Raw genomic sequence first — 19,420 nt, forward strand, 5'->3', positions numbered from 1 at the left:
GATTTGAAAAAGGATGAAAAATATTCGAGTAGTTGGATCTGGCAGTACCTGAAGTCAGTAAGCTCCAGGGTAATTCAGTTAAGTGTAAAAACCTTTTCCCTCAAGTCAGTAGGCATTGGGAAATCAATCTCCCTGCCCGATTCATGCCAGACCCTTATTTCTGCCCCCATCCCAAAGTCCTCATTGCTGCTTACATGTACAAACTGAGAGGCCAGAGTAATCAAAACCATCTTTATTATTTAAAGAGCATCCTGCATCCTGAGGCACCTAAGCAGGGTCCCCAGAAGGCAGAACAATATTTACATGGGGGTTGGGGGGTGAGGCTCAGGTGGTCCCAAGGCTGAGTGGCCCGCCACTGTGGAAGAGAGGACCCTGGAGGGAGGGTATTCTTGGACCTGTGGGCTGGGCCCAAGAAGAACAATATTCCACGTGAGGCCCAGTGTGGATCCCATTGTGTGCAGTTGGAGCCACCTGGGTCAACTCGGGCCCAGGAGGTGTGAGCAGCGAGGAGAACACATAGGTCAGAGCTGGGTCACCATGCCGCTGGCTTCGGAGTGAATCTGGGGAAAGAGAACTGGGGGCTTCTGAGGTCTGAGAGGCATCCCCCAAAGTCCACAGCTACCCCCACCCTGCCCCGAAAATCCTTTTAAATCCATCTGTCCCCTGGAGTGCCCATTTCTTCATCTGAGGATGGATTTTCTGGAAATCTCTGCCTCTCTTTCTCCCATTAGAGTTCCAAGTTATTTCTACCCTCTGGCTTCCATGTGGGCCCAACTTTCACCTTTATGGCCTGGAAGATCCACTCCCGGAAGTCACTGACTTTGGTGTAGACGCCTGGCTTCTGGGCCAGGGCACAGCCAGTGCCCCAGCTCACGATGCCACAAAGCCGCCAACGTGGCGTCCGAGAGATACTGTCCTCGCACACGAACGGGCCACCGCTGTCACCCTGGAGGGGGCGGGGGGCTGGCTGGAGGCTGAGATGCCTGGCCAGGAGGCCTCATTGGATGGCCGTAGACTAGAGACGGGGGGCTTGACCACTCACTGCTCTTTGCCCCCTCCCCTGGAGTGGAAGGGTCCAGGGGCTGCCCCTGCACTGTCTCTCACCTGGCAGGCGTCAATGCCGCCCTCCGGATAGCCGGCACAGAACATCTTTGGCTTGATCTGGTTCCCGTAGAAGTCAGGGCCATTGCAGACGTTGTTGCTGATTATGGGGACCCGGGCCTCCTGGAGAACCCCGGCCTGTTGGCCTGAGGGTGTGCAGGCAAGGCTGGCCAGAGTTGGGGAGCCCGCCCAACACCACCTGGTGCCTATCCCTGACCTCTCCATGTCCCCACATCTCAGAGCCCAAGAGTCACCCCAGCGACCACCCTGCCCTTCCCCAGCCCAATTCAGAGCCTAGGAAGCGTTCACAGGCAGAGCGGGAACTCACCATAGTACTGCGTGTTGCCCCAGCCTGTCACAGTACAGATCTTACCATCCACCAGGGCCTGGCCAGCAGCCGGGAGGCACACAGGTTGGATGAATTCTGCACGAGAGACCACACTGGTAGAGCCCCTGCTGGCCCACTCCAACAGATGCAAACCCACCCAGCTGCCGCTACGTGCCTCCCGATGCCCTCTTCTCTGCTCTCTTAATAAGGGACATAAAGGGAGTTGCCACCTATTAAATACTAGGTGCCTTCTGGCATTGGTTGCTTTAGTCTCCCATTAGCCTAGGGAGACAGGGGTTACACTATTACCCTGTTTTATGGAGGGGAAAATGAAGCCAAATCACTTGCCCAAAGTCTGACAATTAACAGAGCCAGAATTGGAAGCCTGGGTTGGTCCAGCTCGTGCTCTTAAGCTCTTGGGCCCACCACCAGCCTAGAGGGTGCCTTAAGGGAGAAGTAGAAAAAGGCATCCCTATCTTGAGATACTTGACTTCTAGCACCAGAAAAATCATGATAATAAATGCACAGGTCTATGCTATCCACGATGAGAACAGCGCCCTTGAGATTAGGCATCCTTGTGCAATGCAAAACCCACACAGGTGGGCCCAGCAGCCCTGACTGCCACCTGCCAGTGATTTCACCAGCTGGAGTCTTAGCGCTCTCAACTGTAAAATGGTGGTAATGATCATATTCCCCAGAGATTGCAGTGAGGGGTTGGTGAAGTGGGGGTGACCTAGCAAACAAGCTGACTCACATCACTAGTAAACTAGTAATGAAAAATAAAAATACTAATAACAACGCTGAGTGAGACTAGCCAAAAACAAAAGGACAAATACTGTAAGGTCTCACTGATATGAACTGACATTAGTGAATAAACTTGGAATATTTCGTTGGTATCAGAGACCACCAGGAGATAGAAATAGGGTAAGATATTGGGTAATTGGCGCTGAAGGGATACAGATTGTGCAGCAGGACTGAATATAAAAACTCAGAAATGGACAGCACAATACTACCTAACTGTAACACAATTATGCTAAAACACTGAATGAAGCTGCATGTGAGAATGATAGAGGGGGGAGGGCTGGGGACATAAATGAAATCAGAAAGAAAGATAGATGTTAGAGATTGAGATGGTATAATCTAGGAATGCCTAGAGTGTATAATAATAGTGATAAATGTACAAAATTTTAAAGTGTTTTTGCATGAGGAAGAACAAAGGAATGTCATTACTGTAGGGTGCTGAAAATAGATGGTAATCAATATTGTAAAATCTCACCTTAAGTGTAAGACTAAAGCAAAAAATGTTTATTTGGTACAAATTTTTTATTTTGACTAGTGCATTTCCTAATATAACTTATGTAGATACTTTGATTGAACACCTTAAATACTTGGAATCTCAGGTAGGACATGAGATTTTGTTGGTTTGTCCAGAGTGATGCCCCAATAAATCCCAGAGTGATTCGATTAGTGAGTGGAAAAGTATTTGCAAAGTCCCCTTTGGGGAATGGTGAGTACAGGGAGAAATTCAACTTCCCCAAGTTGAATTCTTGATATTTTTCACAAGCAGTGTGGACAACCAAAGCTGTAGGCTGAGCCCCCAGTCTTGGGGTTCGTTCATATGAAACTTAACCCCACAAAGGATAGGTCAAGTCTACTTAAAATTTAGGCCTAAGAGCCAACCCCAAGAGAGCCTCTTTTGTTGCTCAGATGTGGCCTCTCTCTCCAGCCAACACAACAAGCAATCTCACCACCCTCCCCCTGTCTACGTGGGACATGACTCCCAGGAGTGTGGACCTTCCTGGAAACGTGGGACAGAAATCCTAGAATGAGCTGAGACTCAGCATCAAAGGATTGAGAAAAACCCTAGAATGAGCTGAGACTCAGCATCAATGGATTGAGAAAACCTTCTCGACCAAAAGGGGGAAGAGTGAAATGAGACAAAGTGTCAATGGCTGAGAGATTCCAGACAGAGTACAGAGGTTATCCTGGAGGTTATTCTTATGCATTAAGTAGATATCACCTTGTTATTCAAGATGTAATGGAGAGGCTGGAGGGAACTGCCTGAAAATGTAGAGCTGTGTTCCAGTAGCCATGTTTCTTGAGGATGATTGAATAATGATATAGTTTTCACAATAATAAATTTTAAAAAAAGCAAAAAAAAAATACTAATAACTGTAAGCATTGAAGGAGTGATCACTCTGTACCTGCACTTCACATACTCTCAGTCACCCTGAGAAGTCATTTTACAGATCAGGGAAACTGAGGCATAGAGATGTGAATGAAGCCTTGTGCCCAAGGTCACACAGCAGGTAACTACCAGAGCCTGACCCCAAAGCCCATGCTCTCATCCCCTCAGCTGTGTGTCTGGCATAAGACAAGCTCTTTCCACCCCATCGACCTGTGTCCCCCAGAGGTGCTTCCTTACTTTAATATTTTCAACCCCTCACTCTTTTCACTAATGCAAGAGCTTTGTTCTGTTTTAAAAGAAATGTGTATCACTCCCTTCTTTGGAAAACCACTATCAGGGATCATTAAAAAGAAAACAACCATAAAAATAAATACAGAAACCACAAAATGGTCCTGAATTCCCTGGCAGCACAGCAAAGGGGCTACAAGCATAGATTCAAGGCAGTCAGCCTGGGCTCAAATCTTTGCCCCTTGCCTGCTATGAGAACTGTGTGTAGTATTTCACTGGCTTGTGTGAATGCCCTCCAATTTCTCCATGTCTCCATGTCAGAATGCCCTCCAATTTCCCTTAGGGTCATAAGGGAACTCACCCTCACAGGGCGATCTAAATTAGTTCATATACAGGACATGCTTAGAACAATGCCTCACACACAGGAGGCCCCGTGAGTGTTGGTTTTCATTATTATTACACCTCTCGTTGTTTTATGACACTAGTAGGATCATAGTGTTGCCTGCTGAAGGTTCGTCATCATCAACTCCATTATCTTATTATGATTACACTGTGGCCTGCTGAAAGCTGGAGCCCAGGGATTGCTCTCGATCCAAAATGGAGCTGAGCAAACCTTGGGGTGTGTTAAAGACACATTAACACCGAGTGAGTATTTCTCACTGAGACCAAGGAAATACTCCAAACTCTCCCTCTAATCTATTTATTCACATATATTTTTAAAATTTTTAGATCAAATGAAAAATTTATATTTTATTTGGTAACAGCTTGAGATGTAATTCACTACTGTACAATTAACTCATAAAGCATCACCACAATCAATTTCAGAACACTTTAGTCATCCCTCAAAAAAAAAGCTCCATAACCATTAGCTGCCCTCCCCAATATCTCTGTGCTTCCTTGAAACTGTCATGTACCCCAGAAAAGCCATGCTCTTTTAATCCAATCTTGTGGGTGCAGTCTTATTATTGGGTGGGACCTGTTGAATAGATTATTTCCATGGAGATGTGACCCTGCCCATTCAAGTGAGTTTTAATTAGTTGACTGGAGTCCTTAAAGCAGCTCAACATAGAGAGACAGAGCTCAAATCTGACATAAAGATCAGAGAACAGAGAGATGAAACCAAGACACAGATGTTTGGGGATGCTAGGCTAAGAGATGAAACCAAGCCTGCCCTGAAGAAGCTAAGTGAGGACCCCAAAGGCTTAGAAAGGAAGCCACTGGAAACAAGAGCTGAGAGCACCGTGTGTTCCTAGAAGGTGGGAGAAGACAGCAGATGTTGCTATGTGCCTTCCCATGTGTCAGAGAAACCCTGGATGCCATTGGCCTTTCTTTAGAGTCAAGGTATCTTTCTCTGGACATTTTCATGGCCTTAGGATTGTAAATTTGTAACTTAATAAATCCCCTTTGAAAAGGCCAATCCAGGGCAGGCCACGGTGGCTCAGTAGGCAGAATTCTCACTTGCCATGCCAGAGACCTGGGTTCAAGTCCTGGTGCCTGCCCATGTGAAAAAAAAAAAGGCAATCCATCTCTGGTATATTGCATTCTGGCAGCTTTAGCAAACTGAAGTACGTTCCATTTCCCTTATTTCCTCCCTATCCCACCCAAGGCCCTAGGAAACCACTAATCTATTTTCTGTCTCTACTGATTTGTCTATTCTGGACATTTTGAATAAATGGAATCATAGAATATGTGGTCTTTTGTGCATGGCTTCTTTCATTTAGCACAATCTTTTCAAGGTTCTTCCATGTTGTAACACGTATCAGTACTTCATTCCTTTTTATGGCTGAATAACATCATATTATATGGACAGACACCTTGTGTTTTGTTTTCCGTTTTACCTCTCGATGGACACATGGGCTGTCTCCGTGTTTTGGTTATCATGAATAATGCTGCTATGACATTGGCATGCACGTTTTGTTGTGAACATGGGTATATACTCAGGAGTGGAATGGCTGGGCCAAATGGTAACTCTATGCTTAACTTTTTTGAGGAACCGCCAGGCTATTTTCCAAAGTGGCTGCACCAATCATTCAAATTTAATGCCCAGTTTGTGCCCCCTCAAGATCAACCACCAATCACCAAGGGCACCTGAATCTGATTTGGGAACGACCCCATGTCCCTGGGCCCCTCTTCTGTCCTCCCTGGCCTCTGGAGTCCCCAGGCCCAGGCTCAGCCCCAACTTACCTGTCAGGGGCAGAGGGCTGGAGAGATGAACCAAGGCAATGTCGTTGCTGTTTTCCTCACTGTTGGGGTCGTGGAAGGGGAGGTAGCCCCCATGGTAGACCACCGCCTGCACCCCGAGCTGCAGGCCGTGGGGTGAGGTCTGGGCCACAGCACCAGCAAACACCCGCCATCGCGACAGGACCCGGTTCCGCCTGCCAGGGAACAGGAGGGAAGGGTGGTAGCCTGCTTGGCACAGCCTCACCCATCCCACAGCTTCCCTCCCTATCCCTCACCCCCATATCAGCACCATGGAGGACACTTACTCAGGGAAGCAGTGGGCAGCCGTCAATACCCAGTCTCCAGAGAGCAGGGACCCCCCACAGAGGTGTGCTCCATCATAGCGAAGACTGACTTGCCATGGCCACCTGCCCAGACTGGTGTCCTGGCCTCCCACAATGCGATCAACAGGCAGCTTCCTGCGGCCACAGTCTACAGGAGAGGGGCCACAGGGGCAGCAGAGGGGCTAGCAATCCAGGCCTTGGGGACCCAAGTCTGACTCTGCCCTGCCCTGGGGGGTGGGTGCTGAGGGGACCCGGCCCTGTCCTGGGGGTTCTGAGGAGCCCGGCCCTTACCTGGGAGGTCTGAAGGGACCTGGCCTCGCCCTGGGGGTTCTGAGTGGACCCGGCCCTGACCTGGGGGTTCTGAGGAGCCCGGCCCCCCTTTTTTGGGAAGGGTCCACAGTCACAGGGTCTTACCTTGGCAGATGGTAGCCAGAAAACGGCCCCTAGGACAGTCACTGTGAGAGAGACGGGGATGAAGGCACAGATGAACAAGAAATGAGACCCATTAAGGCAACTGAAAGGAACTCAAGGAGCAGCACGGGGCGGGGGGTGCCTTGGGGACTGCGTGTCCCACCTGCCCGCTGCCCTCCTCACCACACAGAGATGACCTCTAGCAGCCTCTGGGCATGGGGCAGCCGTCCCTCGTCCACACAGAAGAAGCCCGATGTGCCGTTGGCACCCGCCATCCGCACGTCCAGCTCCGAGTGGGCCAGGGCCCTGGGTGGAGCAGGGGTCATGCCAGCTCCTCCCGTCCTCCTGGCTCCCGCCCCACCCAGGGATGTCCCAGTACCTGAGGAAACCCATCTCCTCGCAGCCAAGCCCGGCCACCCTGGCATTGGAGCGTGAGGAGCACAGCAGCCGCCATGTCCCTTCCGTCTCATCAAACACTGTGAGCCGTGCGTCCGCCGGGCTGACCTGCACTGCAGGACGACAGGCCAGGGGGGCTGAGGTCATGCCAGTCTGGCCCCTGCCTCGCGCCCAGCCTCCCACTCCTGACCTGCTCTCTGGCCGTGTGGATTGCAGGGCCACTCAGCGTGCTCCACCCCGACCCTAAACCCCTTTCAGGGTTGCTTCTGGAAGGGCGCGTGACTTCAGTCGGACCGGTGGCCGACTGCCCTGGGACTTTGGCCCTGGGGAGTAGGGGAACATCTCTCTTTCCACTGAAATTCCTAAGCTGGTGAGACATCAATTTGGAACTTTGGACATTTGGGAAGAGGAAAACTGTTTCCAGCAGATTTTCCAAGACAATCTGGTGTGGGAGTCTGGCTCTGTCGGGGGCCACTTTTGTCCCCATGAAGGGAAAAAAGAAGCCAACATGGAGCCAAGCTGAGAGACAAGTTTCTGAGAACATCTTCAAAGGTCCTTGATGCAGCTGGACCTGAAGCACTCCTGGAATCACTGATTAAATGTGCTCACAATTTCCCCCTTTGTTCTGCCAATTTCTCTTTTCCTTTGTCTCTTGCAGCCTGAAGACCCTTGATGAATATTCTAGATTCCCAACATGTTTAACTACACACCCCCTACTGTTAAAAATAAAAAGGAAAAGAACAACTGTGTATTTCTTGTAGGACTTGTCTGGACTTTGAATATGCTAAAGTGCCTGGATGTAGCGCTCATTCATTCACTCAAACAGTAAGTGGATGCACACTCCATGCTGGGGACCCATAAATGGCAGAGACAGCCCTGGGCTCTGCCCTCACCCAGCCAGAGTTGGTGGGGGAGAGACAGACAGTGATTTAAAGAAAAAAAATCAGCTCACCAAATGCAGCATTACAAACTGCGATGAGAGTTCCCCATAAGGCTAGACAGAGTTTCTGAGGAGTGCTCAAGTCTGGGGTTGCTGAGGGGACAGTGTGTGCTGAGAACTGATGCTCCCACCTTCACCTTGCCTGCGGTCAGCAGAATCCCATTAACAGTTAAGTCAGCGCTCTGCCCTAAGGTCTATTCATTTACGCTCACCAAACAGTACTGCCTGGCCCTATTTTAGGCAATGAACAAATCATCACAGCAACGAACAAATCAGACAAAAACCCCTGCCCTCGGAGCTGAAAGCCCAGGAGGTGAGCTGAATCCTGAACAAGATAAATAAGTGACAGGCATTCTGCCTCCCAAGATCATAATGGGCTGTCAACAGGGGGAGGGGTGCATCGGCATGAGGGGAAGTAGATGGGAGGGCAAACTCCAAAGAGAGAGCGAGACAGGAACAGAGACCTGCAGGAGGTGTGTGTGAGAGAGGCAGGAAGATGTCTGAGGGAACAGCAAACCAGCAGAGGGAACAGCAGAGGCTGGGGCAGAGTGAGCGAGGGCAAGACCCGGTGGGCGGGAGACACAACGGATCACTTGTAGACTCTGGTTTCCACTGGAGTGAGAAGGGGCAGCCAGGGGAGGGCTCTGAGCTGACCCAGGGCCTCTCAAGCTCCCTCTGGCTGCATGTGGGGAGCAGACCAGAGGGGAGGAATGGAGGGACAGGGATGGGAGAGGGGGGACCAGGGAGGAGGCTGCTGTCCCGGTGGGAGAGGATGGAGGCTGGGCCAGTATGGGGGTATTGGATGGGAGAGGAGTTAAGGTCCTGCCTGGAGTTCGTAGATGGAGCCCACAGGGTCTGTTGGATGACTGGGTGTGAGAGTGAGAGAAAGAGGGGTCGACGATGACCCGGAGGTGTGGCATGAGCCCCTGGAAGGACGGAGCTGACACGGACAGAAATGGAGAAAGTGGGGAGAGAGCATGTACAGGGCAAGATCAGACCTCTTTGTCCCAGGAGCATATTCTGGGAAACTGAATCTGGTGCAAATTCTCTTTTGCATCCTCTTAGGAAGAATCCAACCAGGTCACGCACGAACTGAGCAGTCTTTCCACAGACCCACAGGTCTGGACAAGGGGAGGCAGGACTTCTGGGGAGAGCCCTGCTCCACTGGGGACCTACTGGGTCCCTGCCCCACCATCAGCCAACACCTGCCCCAGAAATGCAAGATGGAAAAGCTAAAGCTCAGATAGGTGGGGTGACCTGCCCAACACCACTCAACAAGACAGGTGGAGAAAGGATTTGGTCTCAGGTCTGAGTGACTCCAAACACCAAGCTTCTACCAGTGCCCTAAGCGGCCCCTCAAACGACTTCCTCCCGAGGGTTAAGCAACACCCAGGAATAACACCGGCGGCATTGACTGGCCAGGGCAGGGGCTGGCCCCAGGCCATGGGTCACATCCGGTGGTTCTTTGAATCCTACCACCCGGGGAGATAGAGACCATTTCTATTCCCATCTTACAGACAGGGAAACGGAGGCTGAGAGAGGAGGGGTCACAGGGCTGAACTGGCAGAGCCAGGATTTACACCCAAGCCTACTGACCTGCATAATCCCTGCTTCTCCTGGGGGGTCTTCCGGGGACCTTTACCTGGGTCCACCCTGAATGCATTCATTCTCTGCCAGGGCCAAGAGACGTTCAGCCAGTTTATCTTAATCATGCCTCCTGCTCCAGGCATAGGGCAGGGGACACCTGGCTCCTCTGCCAGGTACCCACCGACTTCTTCACTGCAATCCAACACCTGGTGATTTGAAACACCACCGGTGGGGGAGGGGAGATTCTTAAAGGTGACGTCTAACAGCTCCAAAAACCGGATTGATAGAAAGTGTGAGGTTTCAGGGAAAAAAGTGGGTTGAGGGAGGGGGCGAGAAGGGGGAGCACATCAAATGCCCCCTGCACTGATTTTTTTTTTGGGGGGGCGGGGTGTATGGTCCAGGAAACTGCACTGATTTTTAAGGCCACATTCTATGCCACTCTTTCTCACTTTGAAATTCTTTATTCTTGCTTTGATTATTTTAAGCAACACAAAAATCATGTTCTGGGTCACCCGGTATGCTTACCAGATTGCTTGATATATTTAGAGGTGTGAAAATCTCAGAAAAGTGAGGTGGGGATAGTTTTGGAGTTGCTTTTGTTTGTTTGTTTTGTAATTTTCAAACTTTTCTGAAAACCCCAAGTTCAAAGGAAGGGCATCAGCACTGGCCAGAGCTGGGCCTGAGTCACGGCCCAGTGGTTCTCAACTGGACACCCCAAAACCAGTGAGCTCGGGGACTTGTCCCTCGGCTCCGGGACTTGTCCTTGGGCATGTTCATTAAGCAAAGATATTCTGAGCACCCACTCTTGTGCCAGGCACCGCCTGGGGCAGGAACTCACTAGGAGGGAGGGATTAACTGCAAGTGGGTAGAGGACGCTTTACCAAGGACAACTAGGGGCTGAGGGAGCCTGGGGCTGGAGGGGGTCCAGGCAGGCCTTGCTCAGGAAGATTAAGGTCTGGAGTGCAAGCAACAAGGGCCAACATTTCTTGAGTTGAAGAGTCAAGCATTGCACAGATAACAATCACCTCCAACTCTCACTTGATTATTCTCACCCCCATCTTACAGATGAGGAAAGTGAGGCTCAGAGAGCGTCAGGGCTGGTGGGAGGCCCCATAGCTCAGAAGTGACAGTGCAGGAGTGAACCTGTCTCCTTGTGGGAGCTGGAAAGAAGCAGGCGAGCAAGAGTTTTGTCACCGGGAAGTCCAGGGCATTGGGGGATGGAGGGGCAGTGAGAGCCGGCCTGGGGTCTGGGGTCTGGAGCCAGGTGTGAGGGGAGGGTAAAGACAGGTCCTCAACCGAGGGGCCTTGGGGATTTGGTGAGGAGTCAGGATTTTTCCTGATGGCAAAGGGGCTTCCGGCAGGAGTCCTAACCCTCTGCTCTGCCACTAATCAGTGTGTGGTCTCTGGCACCAGTACATTTCACTGGGCCTACAATAACCCAGCTTCACAGGGTTATTATGTAAAGCCTATAGCCAGGTCTGGATTTGAATCCCAGCCCTGCCACTTACCAGCTCTGGGACCTGGGGTAAATCACTGGGCCTTTCTGTGCTTCAGTTTCCCCATATAAAAATGGGCTGTTGTAAGGATTTAATGATTTGATACCTATGAAGCCTGGAGCCTGTTCCCGACATACACAAACATGCTTTAAGCACTGGCTGTGAAAACTAACACTGGCATTGGCTCTCCTGTCCGAATTTTCATTTCTTCTCTTCCTGAGGGTTAAATCCTTCATGGAATTAGATGGGCATGAATAACACATTCTACCACCCAATTTCCCCTTTCTTTCTGTTGGCCTGGGCCACAGAATGGTAGCTTGGGCTGGCCAGCATTTGGGAAGAGTCACTCATTCATTCCATAATTTGTTTCTGCATCTATTTATTCAAGCGGCTATTCATTCCCATATGCTGCACACCCATGCCAGGCAACCCAGAGCCATTCCTGGTTCCAATGTCTACCAGCCATGTGTCCTCTCTGTGCCTCACTTTCCACTTCTGTAAAATGAGGACAATAATAGCCCCACTTCCTAGAAGAGCTAGAAGGTTTCACTGAATTCAGACACGGCCTCTCAAATCATGTTTTGACCATACTCCAGAATAAGAAATATATTTTAACACCATTATGTAGCCCAAATAAGCTCGCCATCTGGGGCATTGCTTTGAGCCTCAGTTTCCCCACCTGTTAAATGGGGGAAAATAACACACCCTCATAGGCCTGTGGTGGCACTGTGAGATTGCTTATATATGAACACATAAAACAAAAACATAAAGATTAACAGACCCTTTTTCTTCAGAGTGCAGAGAGCGGCCCTCTGATATTTTCTAATCTCTTCTATCTCATACTTTTAAAAATGTTGCTGGCAACTTGCTAATTTTATTTCAAGATACACTTAATGGGTAACAGTTTGGATGTTACAAAACCCTAAGTTAAGACATGAGATGTGCCCAGAGGGTGACTTAGCATAGGAGGCTATGCTAGTATAAAAGGATTTATGTACCCTGGAGAAGCCATGTTTCAATCGTAATCCAACCTTGTGGCAGCTATTTCTTCTAATCCCTATTCAGCACTATAGGTTGGAAACTTGATTAGATTATTTCCATGGAAATGTGACACACTCAATTGTGGGTATTAACCTTCGATGAGAGGGAGATGTGACTCCACCCATGCTATGTGGGTCTTGATTAGTTTACCGGAATCCTTTAAAAGAGGAAGCATTTTGGAGAGAGCAACAGAGCCATGAGACTCACGAGAGCCTACGTAGCCAGAGACCTTTGGAGATGAAGAAGGAAAATGCCCCTGGGGGAGCTTCACGAAACAAGAAGCCTGGAGACAAAGCAAGCAGATGTCACCATGTTCGTCATGTGCCTTTCCAGTTGAGAGAGAAACCCTGAACTCCATCAGCCTTTCTTGAGCAAAGGTAACCTCTTGCTGGTGCCTTAATTTGGACATTATTATAGACTTGCTTTAATTGGGACATCTTCATGGCCTTAGGACTATAAACTTGCAACTTTTAAATTCCCCTTTTTAAAAGCCGTTCCATTTCTGATATATCACATTCCAGCAGCTTGCAAACTAGAACAGAAGCTTTCAGTGAATGTGCAGTTATTATTCACACTTCTGCATTCTTGCATTCATTCTATGAACAGTTTTACTGAGCTACTCCTCAGCACTGATTTCCCCAGTCACCCCCCCACCCCCACCCAGATGAGGGTCTGTGCTCCCCAAATTCAGGAGTCACCAGATGGCTCTACTCACCTGGATACAGCAGTTTTTGATCACTCCTTAATAGAACAGTCACTGTGGAGAAGGCAGAGGTGAGAACAGGCAGGCTGAGGGCTGCAGTGGGCAGGGGAGGGGACAGGCACAGGGACCACTCTCACCAATGGCCCAGGATGCTGCCCCGATGCCTGCCAGGAACAGCAGGGTCCCCACAGAGAGAGCTGCCACTTTGGGTCCAGAGCAGCATGGCACAGCCCGGCCACCTGCAACAGACACCATGCTGGGGCCACTGCCAGGCCCGTCTTCTCGTTGCAGGCTACGGGCCCTGGGCCAGCTCCACCCCGCCCCCAGGGAAAACTCATGCCTGAGCCTGCCATGCCCTGGTCCCAGCTCCTTGGGGCCAAGCAGTTGGCAGGGATGTCCCTCTCCTACCATGCAGACAACCAAGTGCCTGGATCCCCAGGGGTCGCCCAGCTAAGAAGAAGGTATGGTTGGGACAGCTGCCACCCTCCTTGCCCCTGCCCCCACTCTTGGCACTTTGGGAACTTTTCCTCCCCAATGGCACAGAGCTTTTTGGTGTGTGTCACGCTCCTTTATCATTTCATGCTGTCTTTTCTTGAACCTGTCATTTCTGTTCATTTTCCCAGGGGTTCTTGGAACTTCCTGGGGGTTGTGACCCTTGACCTTTACCCTCTGGAGGGCTTCTTTTCCCTGCTATTTGGCATTTGCCCACTGCCTTGTTTCTTTCTGCTGTTTTAGACCCTCTGTCCGTACAGCCTCCTTGTTGAGATCAGCTCCAAAATCAAATTTGTCCCTGGAAGTTGAGAACCCAAGTTTGGAAATTTGCCAGTCTTGTTTAAAATACTGGCTTTACCTTTTTCCAGCTGGGACCTTGGGAAAGCAGCTTCATCTCTTTGAACCTTAGCTTCCCTATTTGTTAAATGGGTATCTTTTAATCTTTTAGCACTCACATTTAAAGATAATAATACTTAAAATTTCTGTCAAATGATAATAATAGCCAAATTCTTACCAGATTCTTATTTTGGGTCAGGCAATACTCCAAATGTATTAAATCAGTCAGTCTTTATCTCAACCCCCATTATGATTCCCAGTTTTCTGATGGGGAAAACTGAGGCTCAGAGAGGTGCAGTTATGTACCAAAGGTGACCCAGCCAGGAAGGGGCAGAGCTGAGTCCTGAACCCTGGGCGGATTTGGTGCTGGGACTTGTGAGTCTGGCATATATAGTAAGTGCTCAACAAATGTTTTAAAAATCATCAGAGCTGTATGGCAATTCCCTTCACCTCTCTGAGCCTAAGTCTTCTCATCAGTAAAATAGAGCTTTATTTATCCATTGTCCTATTGAGCACCTGATGCACTTGGCACCGTTTCAGGTTCTGGGGACATACTCCAAACAAGACAGATGAGATTCTGGCCCTCACAGGGCTCACCGTCTCGGGTGCACGGGCAGGAGATGGGACACAGAGCATAAACAAGTAAATAAGTAAATGAGCCTGATAATTTCCAGAGTGTGATAAAGCCTATGAAGAAAATAATGCAGGTGAGAGGGCAACAGGTGGGGCTTCAGTGGGGGTATTAGTGAGGGCCTCTTGGAAGAAATGACTTTTGAACTGGAACCTCAAAAGGTGAAGAGTGTTGCAGACAGAGTGAACAGCACAGGCAGAGGCCTTGAGACATGTTAGAGGGTTAGAGAGGTCACTGGGTAGCCAGAATGACTGGAGCTTGAGAAAGGGGAAGCCAAGGCTGGGGCCAGCTAGGGAGGTACATGGTTCAGGGGGAGGAGGGATTTTATTCTCAATGCAATGGATGTCCTGGGGATTAAAAGCTGCCCCTTTCACTGGAGACCGTTGGAAGGACCAAAGAGAAACTTTGGTTTCTGGAGAGCTCACTGGGCCTGCAGGAGCTCCCAGCTCTCCCATTTGTGTCCACAGTCATGTGGCTAGAAGTAAGAGGGGAGTGGTCCAGGACTTTCTGGGACCACCAGTGTCTGATGTTTAAAGAATTTAAGAACTCAGTGGCTCCTGCCAAAGCATGGGAAGGCCAAAGAGGACCCAGTGGGCCAGTCCAGCCCCTGCTGGTTGGCTCCTGCCTGCCTTGGGGGGCTCTCAGGCCTGCGCCCCTCCCCCCACCACTGACTCTGCCCCCTCAACCATCCTCCTGGCCCAGGCTGACAGTCTTTACTCCCAGAGGCCACCAGGCCAGTCCCGGCTCCTTTGTTCTCGGATATGCCTGCTAGGGCTTTGGGCTATCCAGGCCCTAGCCAGGGGTTCTGATACATTTTGTGAGACAGGCAGCACTGCACTCTGCATCTCTTAGGGTGAGAGGAAGACACTCTTTCCATGCTCTCTAGTATTGAGAAACTTTGGCCAACTCCAGAATAGGTGTTTCTGGTGGGACAGAAAGTGTCCTCCCCCTGGGTCCCGTGGGGTGAGATGTGTTCTTATTGCAGATCTCCGCTGGCACAGGAAGCATCCTCATTCCTTGGGAGCAACAGGGCCTTTTTCCTCAGGAGGCCAGCATCCCCCTGCCCACTTCTCCCAAGGCTCTCTGCTCCCGGTTTCTGCAGGCACCTCCTGGCTTCCTGGCGATGTCTCACAGGACAGTTTTTCAGTCCCCACCATTCAGCTGTGTTGACCCTCCCACTGGCCTCAATCTTCCCCTCTGGCCCTATCCTCCACAGAGAAGTCAGGGGCATCTTCCTAAAGCCCAAATCCAACCCTGTCCCTTCTCTGCCTAGAACCCTCTGTGCTTCCAAAGTGGCCCTAGGACTGCGTCCAAGGCCCTCAGCTCAGTTTCCAGCCCTTCTAGGATACAGGCATGGTGTTTAGAAAGCTGCAGGTTGAACATATGTTTTCCCAAATTCCTGGGCATATGGGTCATTATCAGACATATGAAAGGGCACCCCAAAAGCAGCTAAAACTACAGAGCTTGTGAAAATACAAGCTAGAAAAGAGAAACAAAGACTCACCACCAGCACCATCTTGTGGAGAGACTCAGCACTGCCAGGCAGTCGGTCGCCCTTTTCAAAAACAGTCCTAACAGACCTTGGTCCAGTGTGCACAGCTCAGCTCCTTCCTAGCTCCATTTCCTACTCTACCTCCAGAAACAACCAGAATTCTCAAGGTGTCACTGCACATCTGGCAGTTTGTCATCCTGCAGCTTTTAGTCACACTGTTCCCTCTGCCCGACACCCTACCTACTCCTTACTCATCCTTTGGGTGCCAACTCAGATATCATCTCCTCCAGTTTCAAGTCCTGAGGTTGCACCAAGACCCTCCCCTTGGGTGTAGTGACAGTACCACAAACACCACCAGCAGCGACAGTGGCTCCCAGAATCACACGTCAACTCACAGCCATGTCCTGTGGTCTCCTTGAACTTCATAACCATACAGGGCAGGGAGGGGGGCTACTATTTACCATCCCCTCATTACAGATGAGGAAGGGAGGCTCAAAGACACCCTGACATCTGCTCCACATCACCTGGCAGGTAAGAGCAGCATCAGAACCTTTCAGCACTTGTGTCCAGGTGTGACAATTGCCAACGCCCTGACAGGACTCCCTTCAGGCCTGAGTCATCTGGGAATGCACTGGAGCCCTTCTTACATCCAGACTCATCTCCATCTCTCTGGGAGCTTTCTCCATTTCTTGGTTCCTTCACCCACAGGCCCCAGCCCTGGTGGCCCAGGTCGGTCAGCTTCAGGAGGGAGATTATTTCAAAGATGGGAATCTCTGGTATCTATCTGCTCAGCCAGGGTGTAGGTCCTTCTCTTGAGCAGCTGGGAGCCTAAGTCTGCTCTGGACAAAACCATGCAGTTTGGGATCTGAGTCACTAACGGTGGAGACCCAAAGAGGCCAACAATCTGTAATTTCAGGCCACACTTCATCTGGCCTCTCCAGCAGGTACTCAAGGTGGAGAGGGGGCCAGGTCAGCTGGGGCCCACTTCCGGGGCTACCAGGAGCCCCCCTGTGCCAGGCATTCCGTCGGGTATCTTCTCTGCCATCTTTCTCCTCTCCATCCATCTGGACTGAGTCCAAAGTCCTCCCTCTGCTCTTTTGCCCGCAGAGCCAGGCGGCGGCAGGAACAGCTGGAAGCAGCTTCTGGGTCCCTGGCTCCGCGTCTGCTGGGCTCTGTCATGGCAGGACCAGTTTGTCACATGCCTCTTATGGGTTGAGCTCCATGCTGGTGCCTTTTGTGGGTTCCATGCTCCCAACAACTTCATGGAAGTGGTATCAGGATGTAAACTTGACCCAGGAAGAAAGTGTGAAGCCCACGGACATGATGTCACTTGCCCAAGATTACACAGCAAAAAAGTGGCAGAAGTAAATTCAAATGGATGCCTGTGGCTTGACTTCAAAGTCTATGCTCTCCACCGTGATAGCTGCAGTCCCCCCACTTAGTCCCAAGCGGATGGCAGCTCCAAGATTGGCTGAGAAATGACTGGGGGGAGAGGGGAAACTGAGGCACAGAGCCGGGAAGGTCATATGGGGTGGCAGGGAGGGAGGTGGTGGCATAGCTTCATGGAAAGTTTGGTTAATTGTTAATCAGGTAGAAGAGACCTCAGAAGGGGGTGGGGATGGGCCCGGAGGGGTGCCCAGAGAGTGGGGTCTCTAAGGGGGTATAGGGTTGAGAAGAGGGCACAGAAGGAGGGCGCCAAGCAGAGCTGAAGTGGGGGTACGGGGAAAGGGGCACTCACCCTCCTTCTCCGCCATGTCACGGCCTCTTGTTAATGATTCCCCGGCTGACCTCTTGGGCCGGGGCGGGACCTGTGGGGAGATAGACGGGGAGGCAGGGCCTGGGGGGCCCAGCCCAGTAGAGCGCCCCCAGTCCCAGGCGCCCATCCAGGGAGGCTAAGGGGACTGGGCCCTGGCCAGAGCATGCCGTGATCATGGACGCAGACTGACTGGGTTCAAGGATGGGGTCAGTGTCTGACTAGCAGCTGGGGGATCAGGATTTGCTGGGCTGGGGTTCCCCTGCCTCGACCTAAGGGAGGAGGGGGCTGGGGCCAGGTCTCTTGGGTACAAGGGAAGAGGGAGCAGAGGGCCAGAACTCCCTCCTGGATCTGAGAGTAGAGAACACTGGGACCCTAATTCCTGAGCCTGAAGGAGGAGTGGACAGTACACCTGGGTCCTGGGGGAGAAGTCAGAGAGCCTACCCTTGGAGTCCCCGAGGATATATCCATTGGGTGGGGTTGAGGGGACCTACATCCTCAGGAAGGAAACTGAAGATCTGGGGCCCTGGTCCTTACCCTGGGGTCCGTAGGTGGGGTGGAGCCACGAGCTGGCGCTGGCGTGGGGTCAGTCTCCTGGCCTGGGCAGAAGCATGGTGGCCCGGCGGCAGCGGGCGGCCTGGGAGGCAGAGGCGGCGTGGAGCCTGCTAGGCCTGGCTGCCTCACCTGAGGAAGAGGGGGCTGGGCCAGAGGCGGGGGAAGGGGCGGGGAGGGGCCGGACAATGGGATTGGCAGTGCTGGAGGCCACCTGGTCGGTGGGGCAGGGCTGGCAGGGGTTGGACCAGGGTGGACCCAGCCACCCGCCTCTGGGCCCCTGGGGGCCCAGGTGTGCCAGTCTGAGGGGAGCTGGGACCAGGGACAGGCTTGGCTGGCTTGGGGTTTAGGGAGACAGAAGGTGTGCTCAGAAGAACTGAAGGATGTGGGGAACAGATTGGAGTGAATCAGAGGGATGGCCCTGGCTGCCCTAAGTCCACTTCGGCCTCTGCCACTTTCCCTGCTCTTGCCCCAGTCCCTGCCCTTCCCATGCCCCCAGCCCAGCCCCAGGCCCAATGCCTGCCCACACTGCCCAGCTCATCCCCTCACCCCCCTCACCCCAGCTGCTTTCCTACAAGTCACGGGGGCTGGTTTGCTTTGGCAGCCTTTGTGCTGCCTGCAGCAATGACCTCTGGAGCCAGGAAAGTCCTACATAGGGGGGATGGGGGCTTGGCCTGGAAAAGGCAGCACTGAGTGCTGAGGCCTAGGCCAAGTGGCCGGAAGTGTCCAGAGTCAGATACACACTGTCCCGCCAGCAGACAGGAGTAACTCACGTCAGACCAGGGCCAAATAAACAGCCGGACACACACGAGTCACCACCACACACTGCTCGTGGTCAGCCACGTGCCTGCACACAGTCAGACCACAGCTGCTCCCCGAGATAGGCCATCTGCGCCCATCCGCATCCAGCGCCTACACCACAATGCCCCCTGCATCTGGCCCACCCACCCCTCACCCCTTGTGCTCAGCCCATAGACTCTCCCCTCGGGCATCCCGGCAGCCTCTTGCATATGGACACACTGCGTTAGCCCCAACCATCTTCCTCCCTCTCTCTTTGTCTCTCTCTACCTCCTTTTTCTTAGTCTTTCTTTCCCTGACACGCTGTTGCCCTCTCTTTCCCCCACTCCCATCTCCTAGTGAGACTGGTGATGCTAGGAACACAGCAAACCCCACAAAACCCCTGCACCCAGCAGCAGCCTTGCCTCTCCCTGCTTCTGCCTCTCTTGGCTCTGGTCCTGGCT

The 19,420-nt window shown here is 51.7% G+C and overlaps 1 protein-coding gene across 1 annotated transcript; it reads right to left on the bottom strand.

Moving 5' to 3' along the window:
* Positions 1-217: 217 nt before the first annotated feature.
* HPN (hepsin) lies at positions 218-18,325 on the bottom strand. Its single transcript, XM_077132156.1, has 13 exons — positions 18,165-18,325; positions 17,613-17,682; positions 13,061-13,162; positions 12,936-12,977; positions 7,140-7,269; positions 6,944-7,066; positions 6,764-6,804; positions 6,332-6,497; positions 6,030-6,220; positions 1,430-1,525; positions 1,105-1,247; positions 782-946; positions 218-560 (listed from the first exon to the last, which is right to left on the bottom strand). The coding sequence occupies exons 2-13, from the start codon at positions 17,626-17,628 to the stop codon at positions 522-524; spliced, it is 1,254 nt and encodes a 417-aa protein (XP_076988271.1). The 5' UTR covers positions 17,629-17,682; positions 18,165-18,325; the 3' UTR covers positions 218-521.
* Between the last annotated feature and the right edge of the window lie 1,095 nt (positions 18,326-19,420).

Source organism: Tamandua tetradactyla, chromosome 16 (assembly GCF_023851605.1).
Source record: "Tamandua tetradactyla isolate mTamTet1 chromosome 16, mTamTet1.pri, whole genome shotgun sequence".
Lineage (NCBI taxonomy): Eukaryota > Metazoa > Chordata > Mammalia > Pilosa > Myrmecophagidae > Tamandua > Tamandua tetradactyla.